The 16153-nt window shown below is 47.5% G+C and overlaps 1 protein-coding gene across 1 annotated transcript in view; it reads right to left on the minus strand.

Moving 5' to 3' along the window:
- Positions 1-16153, minus strand: part of DNAH14 (dynein axonemal heavy chain 14) — a 176164-nt gene that overhangs the window by 64673 nt on the left and 95338 nt on the right. The window contains 10 exon segments of the mRNA XM_044291995.1: positions 4162-4278; positions 4702-4931; positions 5418-5532; positions 6289-6541; positions 6714-6925; positions 8188-8266; positions 8387-8581; positions 10289-10402; positions 12066-12155; positions 15310-15481. Of these exon segments, the coding sequence (XP_044147930.1) occupies positions 4162-4278; positions 4702-4931; positions 5418-5532; positions 6289-6541; positions 6714-6925; positions 8188-8266; positions 8387-8581; positions 10289-10402; positions 12066-12155; positions 15310-15481 (1577 nt within the window).

A 16153-nucleotide genomic window follows, 5' to 3' on the forward strand; every position in this document is an offset into this window, starting at 1 on the left:
CATCGTCAGGATGTAGTACACATAAGTGCGCACCGACACTGTGTGACCTCAGGTCCCAGGGCATCGCGTGAAGAAGACGAATGTTGTAAGTATTTGATTTCAGTGGTGCTGGGGACTGATGGCACTAGGGAGAGCTAACGTCACTGGCGGGAACTGATGGCACGGGGGGGAGCTGATGGCACTGGGGGGAGCTGATGGCACTGGGGGGAGCTGATGGCACTGGGGGGAGCTGATGGCACTGGGGGGTGGGGGGAGCTGATGGCACTGGGGGGAGATGATGGCACTGGGGGGAGCTGATGGCACTGGGGGGAGCTGATGGCACTGGGGGGGAGCTGATGGCACTGGAGGTGGGGGGAACTGATGGCACTGGGGGGAGATGATGGCACTGGGGGAGCTGATGGCACTGGGGGGTGGGGGGAGCTGATGGCACTGGGGGGAGCTGATGGCACTGGGGGGAGCTGATGGCACTGGGGGGGAGCTGATGGCACTGGGGGGGAGCTGATGGCACTGGGGGGAGCTGATGGCACTGGGGGGGAGCTGATGGCACTGGGGGGGGAGCTGATGGCACTGGGGGGGAGCTGATGGCACTGGGGGGGGGCGGATGGCACTGGGGGGGCACGAATGGCAGGGAGGGGGCTGATGGTGCTGAGGACTGATGGCAGGGGGGGTCTGATGAGTTTTTATAAAGGAAAACATTCTTTTAATTTGTTTTTTTTCTCATTAGAGTACTTGATTAATCGTTGGATACTCGACTACTAAATAATCGATAGCTGCAGCCCTAATCCAAACTTCAGGGAACTTTCCACTCTCCTTACTGGGCAGCTCAGTGGTTGGCACTGCTGCGGCACTGGAGTCCTGGGTTTGAATCCAACCTAGGGCAACATCTGCATGGAGTTTATATGCGTTTCCTCTGGGTGCTCCGGTTTCCCCCCACATTGTGATGGTAATGTCTGTACAGCCCTGCGGAGTATGTCCCCGCTACATAATCAAGAGAAATAAACAATAACATACCTGTAGTGACTCCTAACGCAGGCGTGTTGCATTTGAGACTCTCTTATGTTTAGGTGTACGGTATTATTAATGTGTACAGTATTGTATTGAGATTTAAGGGTCTGATAAAGTGGTGTTATATACATGTACAGTATAGTGGTACTATTTCTGTGTACGGTATTATTAATGTGTAAAGTATAGTGGTAATAGTAGGTTGTATGATCTAGCGGCGCTATTAATGTATACAGTATAGTGGTACCATTTATATGTATGGTATGTTGGTAATATTTAAGGCTATGATAGAGTAGTGTTATATACATGTACAATATAGCAGTACAATTTATGTGTTCAGCATAATGGTATTATTATGTGTACAATATAGTGGTACTAGTTAGGTGTATAGCGGTGCTACTTATATGTATGGTATATCGTTATTATTTAAGGCTACACTAGACTGGTGTTATATCTATATTTACAGTATAGCGGTATATTTAGGTGTTCAGTATAATGGTATTATTAATGTGTGTAGTATAGTGGTACTATTTATTTGATGATCTGTGTGCTTTCCGCATCTGTATGTCCGTTCCACAGAGACAGAACATGTCCTATAGCAAAATGCGGACCCATCGAAGTCAATGGATCCGCAATTTGCAGACAGGAAAACGGATACAGTCATGTGCATGGGGCCTAATACTGAGGGTACGTTCATGTCTGCGTTACCTGACCTGGTAGTCTGTTTCGGCAGAGGAAAAGACTACTGTATTTCACTGTATCCGGCACAGACAGATATTACCGCACATCACTGGACCCCGTTGACTATAATGGGACCCAATGGGGATCCGGACAGTTTTCGGCATGAGTGCTAGGTTTCAGCTGGACAATAACCGGTGCATGCTGCGCTTTTGTGTCCAGTCGAAAACCAGAACTCATGCTGGAAACTGTCCGGATCCCATTATAGTCAATTATATGTCGGAGGCAGTGAGATCCAGTAATCTGCTCCTCCGCCAAAAGAGACTATCGGATCAGGAACCACAGACGTGAAGGCGACATCAGCAATCAGGGGCCAGGAGGGACCCTTCTCATCTCATAGGTCTGAAGGGATTAGTACATGATTATATTTGAAGAATAAACCCAAAAAGTCTAGAAAATCACCAAATGATTCGCTAAACTTAGAAAAGGAAATGAAACCAGTAATATCTGTGGATTGTGCCGTATAATGAATATGAAAATGACCGACTAAGGGGTCCACATCTAAGACTACGGCAGGAATTATATTCAGCGCTACAAATACTTCCCCTGCCGCCGTCCGTCTTATCACTTTCATATGCTAATGGGATAATGCGAAGAACCCGGACAAGTCTCCTACAGGAGGCACAGGAGCGTGACCACAGATAAGATAAGAGGTCGCAACGCCAAGAAGCAGCAAAATCAGCAAATGCAATAAAGGAGAAAAGAAAAACGAAGCAAATACCGTACTTATCCTTGTAGAAGGCGAATATAAAACGCCACCTCAGCGAGCGCCATCATTTACTTATACACAGGGAGTCCCATTATTCTGACCACTTACTACTGTCTATGTCGGCAGTGTGTAGCTCATGAAGGAAGTCCTGTGTGCTGAGCTGGCTTGGTGGTTATATAAGGTGTGCTGAGCTGGCCTAGTGGGTATATAAGGTGTGCTGAGCTGGCTTGGTGGGTGTATAAGGTGTGCTGAGCTGGCTTGGTGGGTATATAAGGTGTGCTGAGCTGGCTCGGTGGGTATATAAGGTGTCCTGAGCTGGCTCGGTGGGTATATAAGGTGTCCTGAGCTGGCTCGGTGGGTAAATAAGGTGTGCTGAGCTGGCTCGGTGGGTATATAAGGTGTGCTGAGCTGGCTCGGTGGGTATATAAGGTGTGCTGAGCTGGCTCGGTGGGTATATAAGGTGTGCTGAGCTGGATCGTGGGTATATAAGTTGTGCAGAGCTGGCTTGGTGGGTATATAAGGTGTGCTGAGCTGGCTCGGTGGGTATATAAGGTGTGCTAAGCTGGCTTGTGGGTATATAGGGTGTGCTGAGCTGGCTTGGTGGGAATATAAGGTGTGCAGGGGGGGCTCAGTGGGTATATAGAGTGTGCTGAGCTGGCTCGGTGGTTATAAAAGGTGTGCTGAGGTGGCTCGGTGGCTATATAAGGTGTGCTGAGCTGGATCTGTAGGTATATAAGGTGTTCTCAGTTGGCTCGGTGGGTATATAAAAGGTATGTGATAGGCTGTCTGCACACATATCCCTTGTTGCTGTGATGGGTTACTGGCTTTCGGGCCCCGGTTGGCGGTATTTCTGACACTGCGCAGTGTGAACTGCTCTTGTGCTGCTGTGGTGAACGTGTATCATGAGAGGACAAATGGCACCTTTGTGAATAAGCGATGCGGAAACACAGCGTGCCATTCATGTGAAAGGTGAACGTCGGCTACGAGGGTGGACGGACACACTACAGTGGAGCAGCTCACCGCCAAAACGACCCAGGGGGCCACCAGACGTGTGTCTAACACAACAGCTCAGTTGCGTTTGGGGCTCCGGAGCAGACGGACGCTCGCTGCTCCTCTGCTAACCGAGCTGCATCAGCAGAGAAGGCTCCAATGTTTGCAGCAGTATCAGAGTTGGACCTCATCTGATTGGCAAAGGGTTGTCTTCTCCGAGGAGTTGGATGAGTGGGTAACGGATACCAGTCAGTGGGTAAGCAATGACCCCTTTTACTATATCAGATGCCTGTACCCATCGGATTAGATTATTCACGAGATTTCATCAGAGTCTCTGAGGGCCATACACAGCGCCTGCTCCTGCTAAACTGCAAGGCTAGGCGCTTTAAAGGGGTTGTCTCATCTGAGACACTGGTGGCATATTACTAGATAGGTGCGGGTCCCACCTCTCTCCAGAACGGGACCCCCGAAGTGAGAGGAGAGCAGCCGCACATAATAATCTCTATGGCGGTCCATAGAAATCAATCAAGGGCGACCGCGCAAGCGCAGCTGCTCTCCACTCACTTCGGGGGTCCGGTTCTGGAGAGAGGTGGGACCCGCACCTATCTAGTAATATGCCACCAGTGTTAATGCAGCAATTCCCAGAGACATTGCCACAGACTAAGGACACGGTGGGCGGTTCTTAAAGGGGCTCACGTTTCCGTCAGGAGGATCACACTTACCTTTGTGGATCACAGATTCTGTGGATAGAACTAAACTCTCCCAAGACACAAAGTTCCCGGTCTGGAGATCAACAAAGTAACTGAATACCGAATTCTCTCCGAGAGGAATCTGGACTCCTGGAAGAAAGAGAAATCCGTGAGACAGAGAGCGATGGAAAATGTGCACCACTCCGGCAGGACATGATGGGGGTTGTGGTCTCTGAGATATTCACAAAAAAGTGGGAAAAAAAATCACAACCCAATCTGGATCTCTTCTAAGTAGACTATCCTTCTCTGTCTCATTATACGCCTCCATGGGCACTGATTGGCTAGAAGTGAAGCAGCGGTGAACTAGTAAATGGGGCTAAACTGCAATACCACACGCGGCCACTGGACAGGAGTGGCGCTGTTTCTGGAATAAATCGCCAATGTGTTTCTAATTCTCGACAACCCCTTTAAAAATAATGGATATAGTTGATAGTTTTTTGCATTGCTTCAAAGGAATGTCTCCAGGACTGCCAGTTTACAGAGGATGGTGGTAGTAGTACTGTCGTCACTTACCGCTGGCTTGTTCGCCTTCAAATAAGTCATGGACGAAGCTGTTGAAGTCATAGGTGACGTTCACCAAGGCCTCGTCTCTGGCCTTCAACCCAATGAGGGAATCTCCTTCATGTTCATCTTCTCGGGTTAAGACGCCTCCGAACGCCCAGGTAAACGCAAAAATGTACAGCTTCCCCAGCAGAGGGGCCAGCTTTTCTGGGTGCTTTTCCAAGAACCACTTCTGTTCTTCTCTAGAAAGAAATGACACTATATAATATACTTTGTGTTTCGATTATTCTGCATTTTAAAGATCCCTGCCAGCTGTCAGTGAATGGGAACATTCTTGTCTACATCCAAAGGATGAGAACCTGTCCAGACACAGATACATGAGTAGAACTCTTCATATCCGTATCAGTTGAGGTTGATCAGTGCAGGTTTCTGCAACTGGATGTAAACGAGAATGTTTCCATCCACTGACAGCCAGCAGAGAGCTTGAAAATGGAGAGGAACAGGAAAACCTGGCTCTATTCGGAACCTGGGGACATATTTGTCCAGTATGGTCCCTTCATGTAACAGGAGATCAGTGTTCTCCAACCAGTGACTATTCATCTGTTGAGAAACTACAACTCTCAGCGTGTTCTAACAGCCCTAGGCTGGGAGCAGTAGTCTCGCAACAGCTGGGGAGGACGACACAGGTTCCTCATGTCACCAGATGGCTGGAGGTTCGGCAGGCTGACCTTCTTCTGAGGCTCTCCGTCAGGCTCGGGGTGTACGATCTCCTGGACTCAGACGCAGATCGGAACTCGCGATTATCTGATGCAGGAGGAACTTTCTCGTTCAGGTCGTCCAGAGCTGTGAAGGAAGCCCAAAAAAATCTCAGAAATGTAGGAAGATGCAACGTGCAGCGCCACAATATGACATGTGGGGGCGATGTCATGGCCATAGCTTGTCCTTATAATGCAGGTGATCTGGACGGCTACTAAGTATTGACTTGTGAGCTTCCCTTCTCCAGACTCCATGGTTTCATTATTATCCTGCTATCTGCAAGAGTACCCACAGGGGAGAATATTGCTGGCTGCCAGAGGGGGAAGGAGACTGACTGAAAACCTAATGGGTACTATACTGACAGCTGCAAGAGGGGGATGGAGACTGTCAGCCAACAATATAATCCTCAGTAAGTTTCTCAGTCAGAGGGAAAAGGAGACTGGAAACAATACTACATTTACAGTTGCAAGAGGGAGAAGGAGACTGAGTGGGAAACTACCTGGGGTCTATATTTACAGCTGTCAGAGGGGTAAAAGACTGACTGGGAAACTTACTGTATTTACAGCTGCCAGAGGAGTAAGGAGTCAAACTGGGAACTTACTGGGGAATATATTTACAGCTGCCAGAGGGGGAGAAGACTGACTGGGAAACATACTGTGGACTGTATTTACAGCTGCCAGAGGAGGAAGGAGTCAAACTGGGAACTTACTGGGGAATATGTTTACAGCTGCCAGAGGGGGAGGAGACTGACTGGGAAACTTTAAGGTTTAGTGGTCCACAATACCCAAGCAGGACCCAGCTTATAATAGCCTATATACCCACAGATAATAAATCGCCCCTTACTCTGCCCAAAGCCTCCATTTTCGCTCATGAATTCGATAAAAGCCTCCAGGATTTTACACAAGTTCATCACCAGCACCAGGTCTTGGACGGGGAATGGTAAGTTGCCTTTAAGCTTGCGAATGAATCGGATTCCCTCATCCACGCTCTTGTCGAGCAGCGTGCTCAAGTACTGGACACCGCTCGTCGGGACTCTGGTGGATATTCGCTTGAGCCAAGTCTTGACAAAGGGTCTCCATCCTAGATCCACTGGATCCTATGAAGAGAGATTAGAATTAGCCATGCACGTCTATTAGGCATGAGGAGACCACCCTTCGAGAAGACCAGTGCCAACTGGTCAGGGGTCCGCCTGGGGGTCCTCTGTTCTCCTGCATAGTCAGACCCGATCCATCAAACATACAGTGTCTTCACAGGACCAGTAGTCTCACCATATAGACCATGGCACAGCGACTGACAGTAGCAGGACTGGCTTGGGCCAGACTGTCCACTTCGAAAATCATCCTCATCCCTTGTGGAAGACGAATTCTTTCGCTGTTGGCCAAACAAAGTGTCCTGGTGTCATCTAGAACGGTGTTAAGATTCTCCACCCATAATGTGTCCACCGGACCGTCCAGGATTATCCAGTACCAGTCTGGGTCACCTAAAGAGCACAATGGAGGTTTTGAGATCCAAAAGGCAGCAATGGCAGACATAGATAAATCAGCGTAATATCACAGTGAAACTTAAAAATGCAGTTCTAAAGTCCTGAGCTGTGCAATATTCAGAGCTAAAATATCCCAGCATCCCTTGCTTGTTCTGTGTCTGCACAGAGATTTCTTTGGTAATTTACATTCTCAAAGTGTCATCATTGCATAAAGTCTTATGCAGTGATGTAGTGAGTGCACTGAGCTCCCATGCCTGTGCTGTGCAATATTCAGAGCTAAAATCTCCCAGCATCCCTTGCTTGTTCAGTGTCTGCACAGAAATATCAGTGATTTTGCATTCTCTAAAGTGTCATCATTGTATAAAGTCTTGTGCAGTAGAGTAGTGAGTGCACTGAGCTGCCAAGCCTGTGCTGTGCAATATTCAGAGCTAAAATCTCCCAGCATCCCTTGCTTGTTCAGTGTCTGCACAGAAATATCAGTGATTTTGCATTCTCAAAAGTGTCATCATTGCATAAAGTCTTGTGCAGTAGAGTAGTGAGTGCACTGAGCTCCCAAGCCTGTGCTGTGCAATATTCAGAGCTAAAATCTCCCAGCATTCCTTGCTTGTTCAGTGTCTGCACAAAAATTTCTGTGATTTTGCATTCTCTAAAGTGTCGTCATTGTATAAAGTCTTGTGCAGTAGGGTAGTGAGTGCACTGAGCTGCCAAGCCTGTGCTGTGCAGTATTCAGAGCTAAAATCTCCCAGCATTCCTTGCTTGTTCAGTGTCTGCACAAAAATTTCAGTGATTTTGCATTCTCTAAAGTGTCGTCATTGTATAAAGTCTTGTGCAGTAGGGTAGTGAGTGCACTGAGCTGCCAAGCCTGTGCTGTGCAATATTCAGAGCTAAAATCTCCCAGCATCCCTTGCTTGTTCAGTGTCTGCACAGAAATACCAGTGATTTGCATTCTCAAAAGTGTCATCATTGCATAAAGTCCTGTGCAGTAGATTAGTGACTGCACTGAGCTCCCCTAGTAGTGCAGCCATGTACTGATGAGAAGCAGAGCATTTATACCTGTATGGCGGGTTTTTTCAGTGTATTTATGTCAGTTGCCGAATGTGAATACATTGAGATATATTAGTGCCATATTAATGAAGCTCCTGTTCTTTTTGACATTGTATCTAAGGGAAGCCATCACTGATGTTGTACTGGTAGAAATACTTCCATATCACTGATAATGATTCCGATACACAATGAATATACAGATCAGGGGTGCTTACCTTTAGACAGTGACGACCCGCCATCCAAATATTCCTCATTTGCGGTCTCCGACATCTGCGGATCCTCATCAGTCTTGTTCTGAAATAACAGGAGACAGGTTTTGCAGATAACATTAGGGGGTCACTCTGGTCTTTGGCCCCTATACCGGTGCCGTACATGTATAACCAGGAAACGTTATGTAATAAAGTACACGGGCACCTGTGCAGTGGACGTGGCAGGCGTCATGGTTCCATCCTCCTGGGCTGACTGTTGTGTGAAGGTCCTCACAGCTGAGGCCAGGAGACCATCCGACCACTCCATGGTGTTGGGGTTGATTTCACCGTACAGCTCTCCCAGGGTTACACACTTGGGGTTTATGAGGAAGGTCTCCACCCTCCTTCTTCTTGTGGTGGTCTTATAAATCAATAATGCTGCATTAATACAAGTCACTCTTCCATCATACAGGCTAAACCCATGTAATATCCATATAATAACCAGAGCAGGGGCGGGCCACATTTTCTGGTCTGGGGGCCACATTGAAAGCTTGTACCACTCTCACAGTCCATATATTCCATGGCATATGGACAGAATATGTCACAAATGTCTGACAGGTCGGGGTTGCACCTTATGGACTCCCAGAATAAACAGCAGAGGGCTTCACAATATATGCATATAAAGCCCCCTATTCTCCCAACATATGGGGGTTCCAGAGAGCCCTCACTAATCACATATTTATACTAGTCTGCACTAAGTACAGCTACAGTATGGTCTGGATTATTCCTTTAAGTTGTCAACCACACAGTGCCAGCCACATACTGCCTCCACAACAGTACCAGCCACAGAGTGTCCCCATAAAAATGCCAGTCCAAAGTGTCCTCTTAGCAGTAGCAGGCGCATAGTGCCCCCATAAAAAGTATCAGCATCCCCTTAACAATGGCAGCTACATAGTGCCCTCATAACAGTACTGGTCATACATTGTCCCCATAATGGTCCTAGCCACATGGTGGCCCCATGAAAGTCCCAGACATATACAATGTTACACAGTGTCCCTACAGCAGTACCAGTCACATAATGTCCCCATAAAAGTCCCATGTTTCAAAACAGTACCAGCCACATAGTGTCCCCATATAATTAAATGTCACATAGTGTCTCCATAAGAGTACCAGCCAGATAGCGTCCCCATAACAGTACCAGCCAGATAGTGTCCCCATAACAGTACCAGCCAGATAGCGTCCCCATAACAGTACCAGCCAGATAGCGTCCCCATAACAGTACCAGCCAGATAGCGTCCCCATAACAGTACCAGCCAGAAAGTGTCCTCATAACAGTAACAGCCATATAGTGTCCCCATCTCAGTACCAGCCAGATAGTGTCCCCATCTCAGTACCAGATGTACAGTGTCTCCATAACAGTGCCAGCCATAGTGTCCCCATAACAGTACCAGCCGTATACTGTCCCTATAACAGTACCAGCCGTATACTGTCCCTATAACAGTACCAGCCGTATAGTGTCCCCATAACAGTACCAGCCGTATAGTGTCCCCATAACAGTACCAGCTAGATAGAGTCCCTATAACAGTACCACCCATATAGTGTCCCCATCTCAGTACCAGCCGTATACTGTCCCCATAACAGTACCAGCCGTATAGTGTCCCCATAACAGTACCAGCCGTATATTGTCCCCATAACAGTACCAGCCGTATACTGTCCCCATAACATTTCCCCCGTAACAGGACCAGCCACACGGCTCCTATGAATGCTCCGAGAGCTGCACTGACAATTAATGCAGAGGAGAGAAGTGCTCTGCACTCAGTTCTTTATAATCGTAGGATGCAGACGTCTCTCCACCGCCTCACAGTCCTGATAGCCGCAGACCACACAGCACAGCACCGGGGGCCGCTGTGGCCCCTGCTCTATAGAAAGTGCTAGTAAAGCTCACTAACCGATAAATGTCTAAGACCTGGGGACACAGTTCACCAGTAAAGAAAAGCCAGTGACGTACTGGATACTACATGATGTTCTACATGTTATCCTGAACTTTATATTTCTGAAAATTCTGAAAAGTTATGATTTTTTAGCAAAAAAATAAAAAAATAAAAATAAAAAAAAAGTGTAGGTTTACCGGCAGAAAGCCGCTTCCTGTGGGAGGGAAATGTGTCAAGGCTTTTTCCAAAATCCTTCGCACGGTGGTCTTCCCTCCTCCGGTGGGGCCCACCAGCATCACTCCGTGTCGAGCCTGGAATTCATTTGACGATTACAACTTTATTTAATAACAGAAGTGCCACAAACCAGGTCACGAGGAGAGCTCTGAGGTTGTCACCGAGCTACCCCTCCCCCAATAACTAGTGTCACCGAGAGGATCATATGTAAAACATAACTCCACCTAAAGGGCGCAAGATGGCGGCACTTATGTGATACATCCGTCACCAGTCTCTGTGCGGACTCTGGATCCTCTTCTTCGCTTGCGCTGAACCGTACATTTACAAAAAGTGGTAACCACCGCCATCTTGCCTATACAGGGTTCAGGAAGCTGAGATCTGGGAAGCTGTTTGAGGGGGTTCCTTACATCAGGGCAGTACAGGTGGTGCTGCTGTCAGGGTCCCAGGCAAATAAGGGACCCAAACTCAGCCGTGGCTGCCAGCCACCCATTACCCGTCAGTCCCTGCATAGGGGCCCTCAACTATAAATAAAACCTGGTTCCCACTATGGTGCCCTTCATTAGATTTCTGTAAATGAGCAGGTCCCAATTTGTATTCCGCTGCCCTCTCCCATGGGCCCACTTTATGTAAGGGCTAAGTACCTGATCAGTGGGGATCTGACTTCAGGGATCAGGCATGTGCACTACTGCTCCATTCATTCTCTATGGGTCTGCCGATGCAGCGTACTCCGGCACTTCCATACAGAATTATGGAGCGGCAGCGCGCGCATGCTCAACCTGCTGCCCCATTGTCAGGGCGGACAGGATATCAGATACATAGAAAAATAAACAAACAAGTATCTAGGCCAGAAGCTGGGGATCAGGGTCACCTCCTGACAAATCCCTACCAGCTCTCCCTATACTGCTATGCCCACGTTCAGACCCTTAAGGTTGGAATAACGTGTCCTCGTGCCTGGGCTGAAAACACCCTAAAATCCCTAAGATGGTGAAGGGGAATAGAGTCAGCCTGCTCCCTCAGAACCTGGAGGGGACAGGTGTCTCTCTAACAGCCTAGACAGCAAACAACAAGAAAACAACAACCAACTTATCTTTTCTGAGCAGGAACAGCCAATCCTTCCTTCCTTGCTTCCAAAGCCAGACAGAAGCTATAACCCGCACGGAACACTGGGAGTGGGTGTAATTTAAACCAACGTCCCCACCCAGTGCACCTGAAGGGAGTCGGATCTAGCTCGACTCCAAAACAAAACAAAAGACTAGACACGTGCTGCTAATCTGGCAGACCTCCGCACGTAGCCCGAGCAGGGCATGACACCCATTCATACTGGGAACCCCATGCTTGTGAGGGTCCCACAAGACCTCCGCCAATCAGATACTTATCCCCTATCCGTGCCACTGTGTAGGGAAGGACAGATAATAGCGTGATGGCCCATCTTTATGGGATTGGAATATCCCTTTAAGTAAGTACGCACCTTCACCAGCTCCACGCCAGAGGGGCTTTGCAAACACTTGCAAATCGGTTTGCATGGTGAGAAAAAACAAAAAGTTGCTCCAGCGCTGGCGACCACAAAACCGGATTCTTTATTTCTTTACAGGTTACAAAACCAGATAAAACGTTGACGCATTTCAGGCTATACAGTGTAGCCTGAAACGCATCAACATTTTATCTGCTTTTGTATCCTGTAAAGAAATAAAGAATCCCTTTAAGTAAGACCCTCTCCGTCAGCAGCTTTTCTGCACTTACCAAAATCTGGTGATAGAACTGGACGACCTTCTCCATTTGACTCTCCCAAGGTTGCAAACATAATTCACTGACTGCTGCGGACACGGCCTTCTACAACAGAGATGGGAAAACACTGTAAAGTCGGAGCAGAAAGCGACTTTAATAAATGGCAGAGCCGAGTGCGTTAATGAAGGGGGGGGGGGGAACCAATTAGAGGGATGAAAAAAAACTAAACTAGAAATGCCTTAAAAAAACAAACGCTGAGATTGCTGTAAAATCAGATTTGTAAATGCGCCGAGTCCCCCACAGGTAGAATAAACAAGAACAACAGATGCGGAGAGAAGACGAATGGGAACATTAGGCCTTTTTTTGGGAGGATCCGGACACAATGTAAGACAAGAAAGAATTCAGAGCCTAAAAATAGAGGAGAATTTGGCTGAGACGGCTTCGCTTTGTGAAGATCCTTCTCGGGGAAGCGGTAAAGGTCACTTCTGGAGGTTGGAACATTGAGGAACTTTGATATATGATCATGATTCTCGCACAAAGTTGCAGGATGGTGGCAACGTGGCACAAACATAAAGGATGGTGCCATAGCCATGAGCCTATAGTGTAATGCGACACAACTGTGTTCCCGTCGGTCAATCGTAGCTGGGCCAACTTCAAGCAATGGCATATGCCAATGCTGCCCATGGTAGCAAGTAGCCTTATATAATGACCACATAATACAGGGCCTGAAATACTCCAAATTAAATAAAATAAAAAAATCCAAAATAAGATGGTCATATGGCATCTGAATGATCACCCACTAGAATGCCCAAATGATACCACCCTGCAGTGTTATGGAAAACTCATGTGTCAGGGGTGTAGCTAAGGGGACATGTGCCCTTGGGTGCGCTATGCCAGGGCGTGTGCTAACAAGCCAGTCTGCCTTTATCAGGGTATATGGATACAAGACTAATAAAAGCAGACATAGTCCTCAAACATTGTGACGTCATCATATTAAAAACTAAACCACCACCAATGTGAAATCACCACAAGCTAGCACTAGTATCACAGTGACATCATAATGGCCGGGGTTCTAATGTAATGACATCACAATGGTGCTGGCCTGTTATGTACTGTGATGATGTCATCACAATGCTGCTGGCCTGGATTCCACCGTGATGATATCACAATGGTGATGGCCTGGCTTCTACTGTAATGATATCTCACATTAGTGGTGCCCAGGTTTCTATTGTGATGCTGGCCTGGCTTCTACTGTGATGTCACACTGGTGTTTGCACTGGTTCTACTGTGATGATGTCACAATTGTGCTGGCCTGGCTTCTACTGTGATGATGTCACACTGGTGTTTTCACTGGTTCTACTGTGATGATCTCACAATGGTGCTGGCCTGGGTTCTACTGTGAAAATGTAAAAATAAACCCAGCACTCTTGTGACATCATCACACTAGGACCCAGGACATCACCACTGCAAAATCATCACAGAAAAACCCAGCCCAGCGCCACTGTGACATCATCGGTATAGAACCTGGGCCAGCAGTATTGTGACAACATCACAGCAGAAGCCAGGCCACCACTATGCTGATGTCATCACACTAATTCCCAGGCCACCACTATGCTGAGGTCATCACACTAATTCCCAGGCCACCACTATGCTGAGGTCATCACACTAATTCCCAGGCCAGCACTATGCTGATGTCATCACACTAATTCCCAGGCCAGCACTATGCTGATGTCATCACACTAATTCCCAGGCCAGCACTATGCTGATGTCATCACACTAATTCCCAGGACACCACTATGCTGATGTCATCACACTAATTCCCAGGACACCACTATGCTGATGTCATCACACCAATTCCGGGCCACCACTATGCTGATGTCATCACACTAATTCCCAGGCCAGCACTATGCTGATGTCATCACACTAATTCCCAGGACACCACTATGCTGATGTCATCACACTAATTCCCAGGCCACCACTATGCTGATGTCATCACACTAATTCCCAGGCCACCACTATGCTGAGGTCATCACACTAATTCCCAGGCCACCACTATGCTGAGGTCATCACACTAATTCCCAGGCCAGCACTATGCTGATGTCATCACACTAATTCCCAGGCCAGCACTATGCTGATGTCATCACACTAATTCCCAGGCCAGCACTATGCTGATGTCATCACACTAATTCCCAGGACACCACTATGCTGATGTCATCACACTAATTCCCAGGACACCACTATGCTGATGTCATCACACCAATTCCGGGCCACCACTATGCTGATGTCATCACACTAATTCCCAGGCCAGCACTATGCTGATGTCATCACACTAATTCCCAGGACACCACTATGCTGATGTCATCACACTAATTCCCAGGACACCACTATGCTGATGTCATCACACTAATTCCGGGTCACCACTATGCTGATGTCATCACACCAATTCCCAGGCCAGCACTATGCTGATGTCATCACACTAATTCCCAGGCCACCGCTACGCTGATGTCATCACACCAATTCCCAGGCCACCACTATGCTGATGTCATCACACTAATTCCCAGGCCACCGCTACGCTGATGTCATCACACTAATTCCCAGGCCACCGCTACGCTGATGTCATCACACTAATTCCCAGGCCACCAGCTCTTTGGATCTCCCTTCTACAAATCGGTGGGGGTCCCGGCAGTGGGATGCAGGCAGTCAAACATTTTGGTGATAAATATGTTTTGTGAGCTACCCCATTAAACTAATACAGCCATAGAATGTCAAACTAACACCACCATACTGTGTATAAATAAAACCTCCACAGAGTCCTGGACAGTTTACTGAGTGGTAAGCTGGTCAATTGCCTGGGGTCCCCGATAACAAGGGAGTTTCTAAGAAAAGGGACCCCAACAAAATTATTGAGCAGTGCATGATGGTACTATTTGGGAATTGCACTGCAGTGGTAACTATATGGTAGTACTATTTGGCCTCTTTAAATGAGTATTACTTAGATACTGCATGCTATGTGTACATTACATGGTAGTACTTTGTATACCGTATGAGTGTTGTCGTAGCATTATATGGCAGCAACGGATGCGGACAGCACACACGGAGTGCTGTCCACATCTTTTGCGGACCCATTGAAGTGAATGGTTGCGCATCCGAGCCGCCAAAACGCGCCTCGGATGCGGACCAAAACAACGGCCGTGTGCATGAGGCCAAAGATTGCTGTTCGTTTTGCTTATACTGAGAGCTAGACCTGAGCCGTCATTACCTCTAATTTTTCAGTGTTTTCTTTCTGAAGGCTCACTCCGGGGAACAGGTCGGCCATGATGTTTTCAAAAAGTACCACATCTTCAGCCAAAAATTTTGGCAAATTTGCTTCTTTTAGGGCACAGATTATTATCACCGTTTCATTTTCCGGGGAAAGTCTTGTCTTCTGTTCTCTGGTTACACAGAAAAATTTTGGTAATTTTTATATCAATTGATTTTGTATTGACGTCAATCGTTGGCAGACGTGAAAAAGTTAAAAAAAACTTTTTTTCCCCACACAGGTATGGAATAAAGGAAGTTGACAAACCCAATGTTCCTAACCCGTGCCCCATAAAAAAATACTCATCTAGGTTCCCATCTTGTCTGCACCACTGCATTGTCCCCAGCCGCCTATGGTCCCTGCAGGGCCTAGAGTTGGCTTGGTCCCGCCAATCATAACATCTGTTTGAATGACACAAGACGTGATGAACCGTTTAAGCAGATGTGACCACAGAGGCCTGTGACTGGTCGCAGCGGTCATGGGACCAAACCACTGCAGGGACTGGAAACTGCCAGGATCGGGGCAGTGGTGGTGCGGGCACAGCGGTACTGCGGACAGGTGGGTGCATTGTTTTTATGGGACACAGGTTAGGACCATTGAGGTCAAACAACCCCCTTTAACTTTGGAAATAAGAGAATTGGGCAGAATATCTGTGCGGGTATTAGCTTATCATAGCCCACAGTACATGGCGCACAATACTGTTTTCAATCACTTTTATGCAATTTTCTAAGGAACACAAAGTATCTGGAAGGGACACGTAGTGACAATGTGCCGCCGGCTGTACGATCGCTCGCTCCATCACACA

Source organism: Bufo gargarizans, chromosome 4, assembly GCF_014858855.1.
Source record: "Bufo gargarizans isolate SCDJY-AF-19 chromosome 4, ASM1485885v1, whole genome shotgun sequence".
Taxonomy (NCBI): Eukaryota; Metazoa; Chordata; class Amphibia; order Anura; family Bufonidae; genus Bufo; species Bufo gargarizans.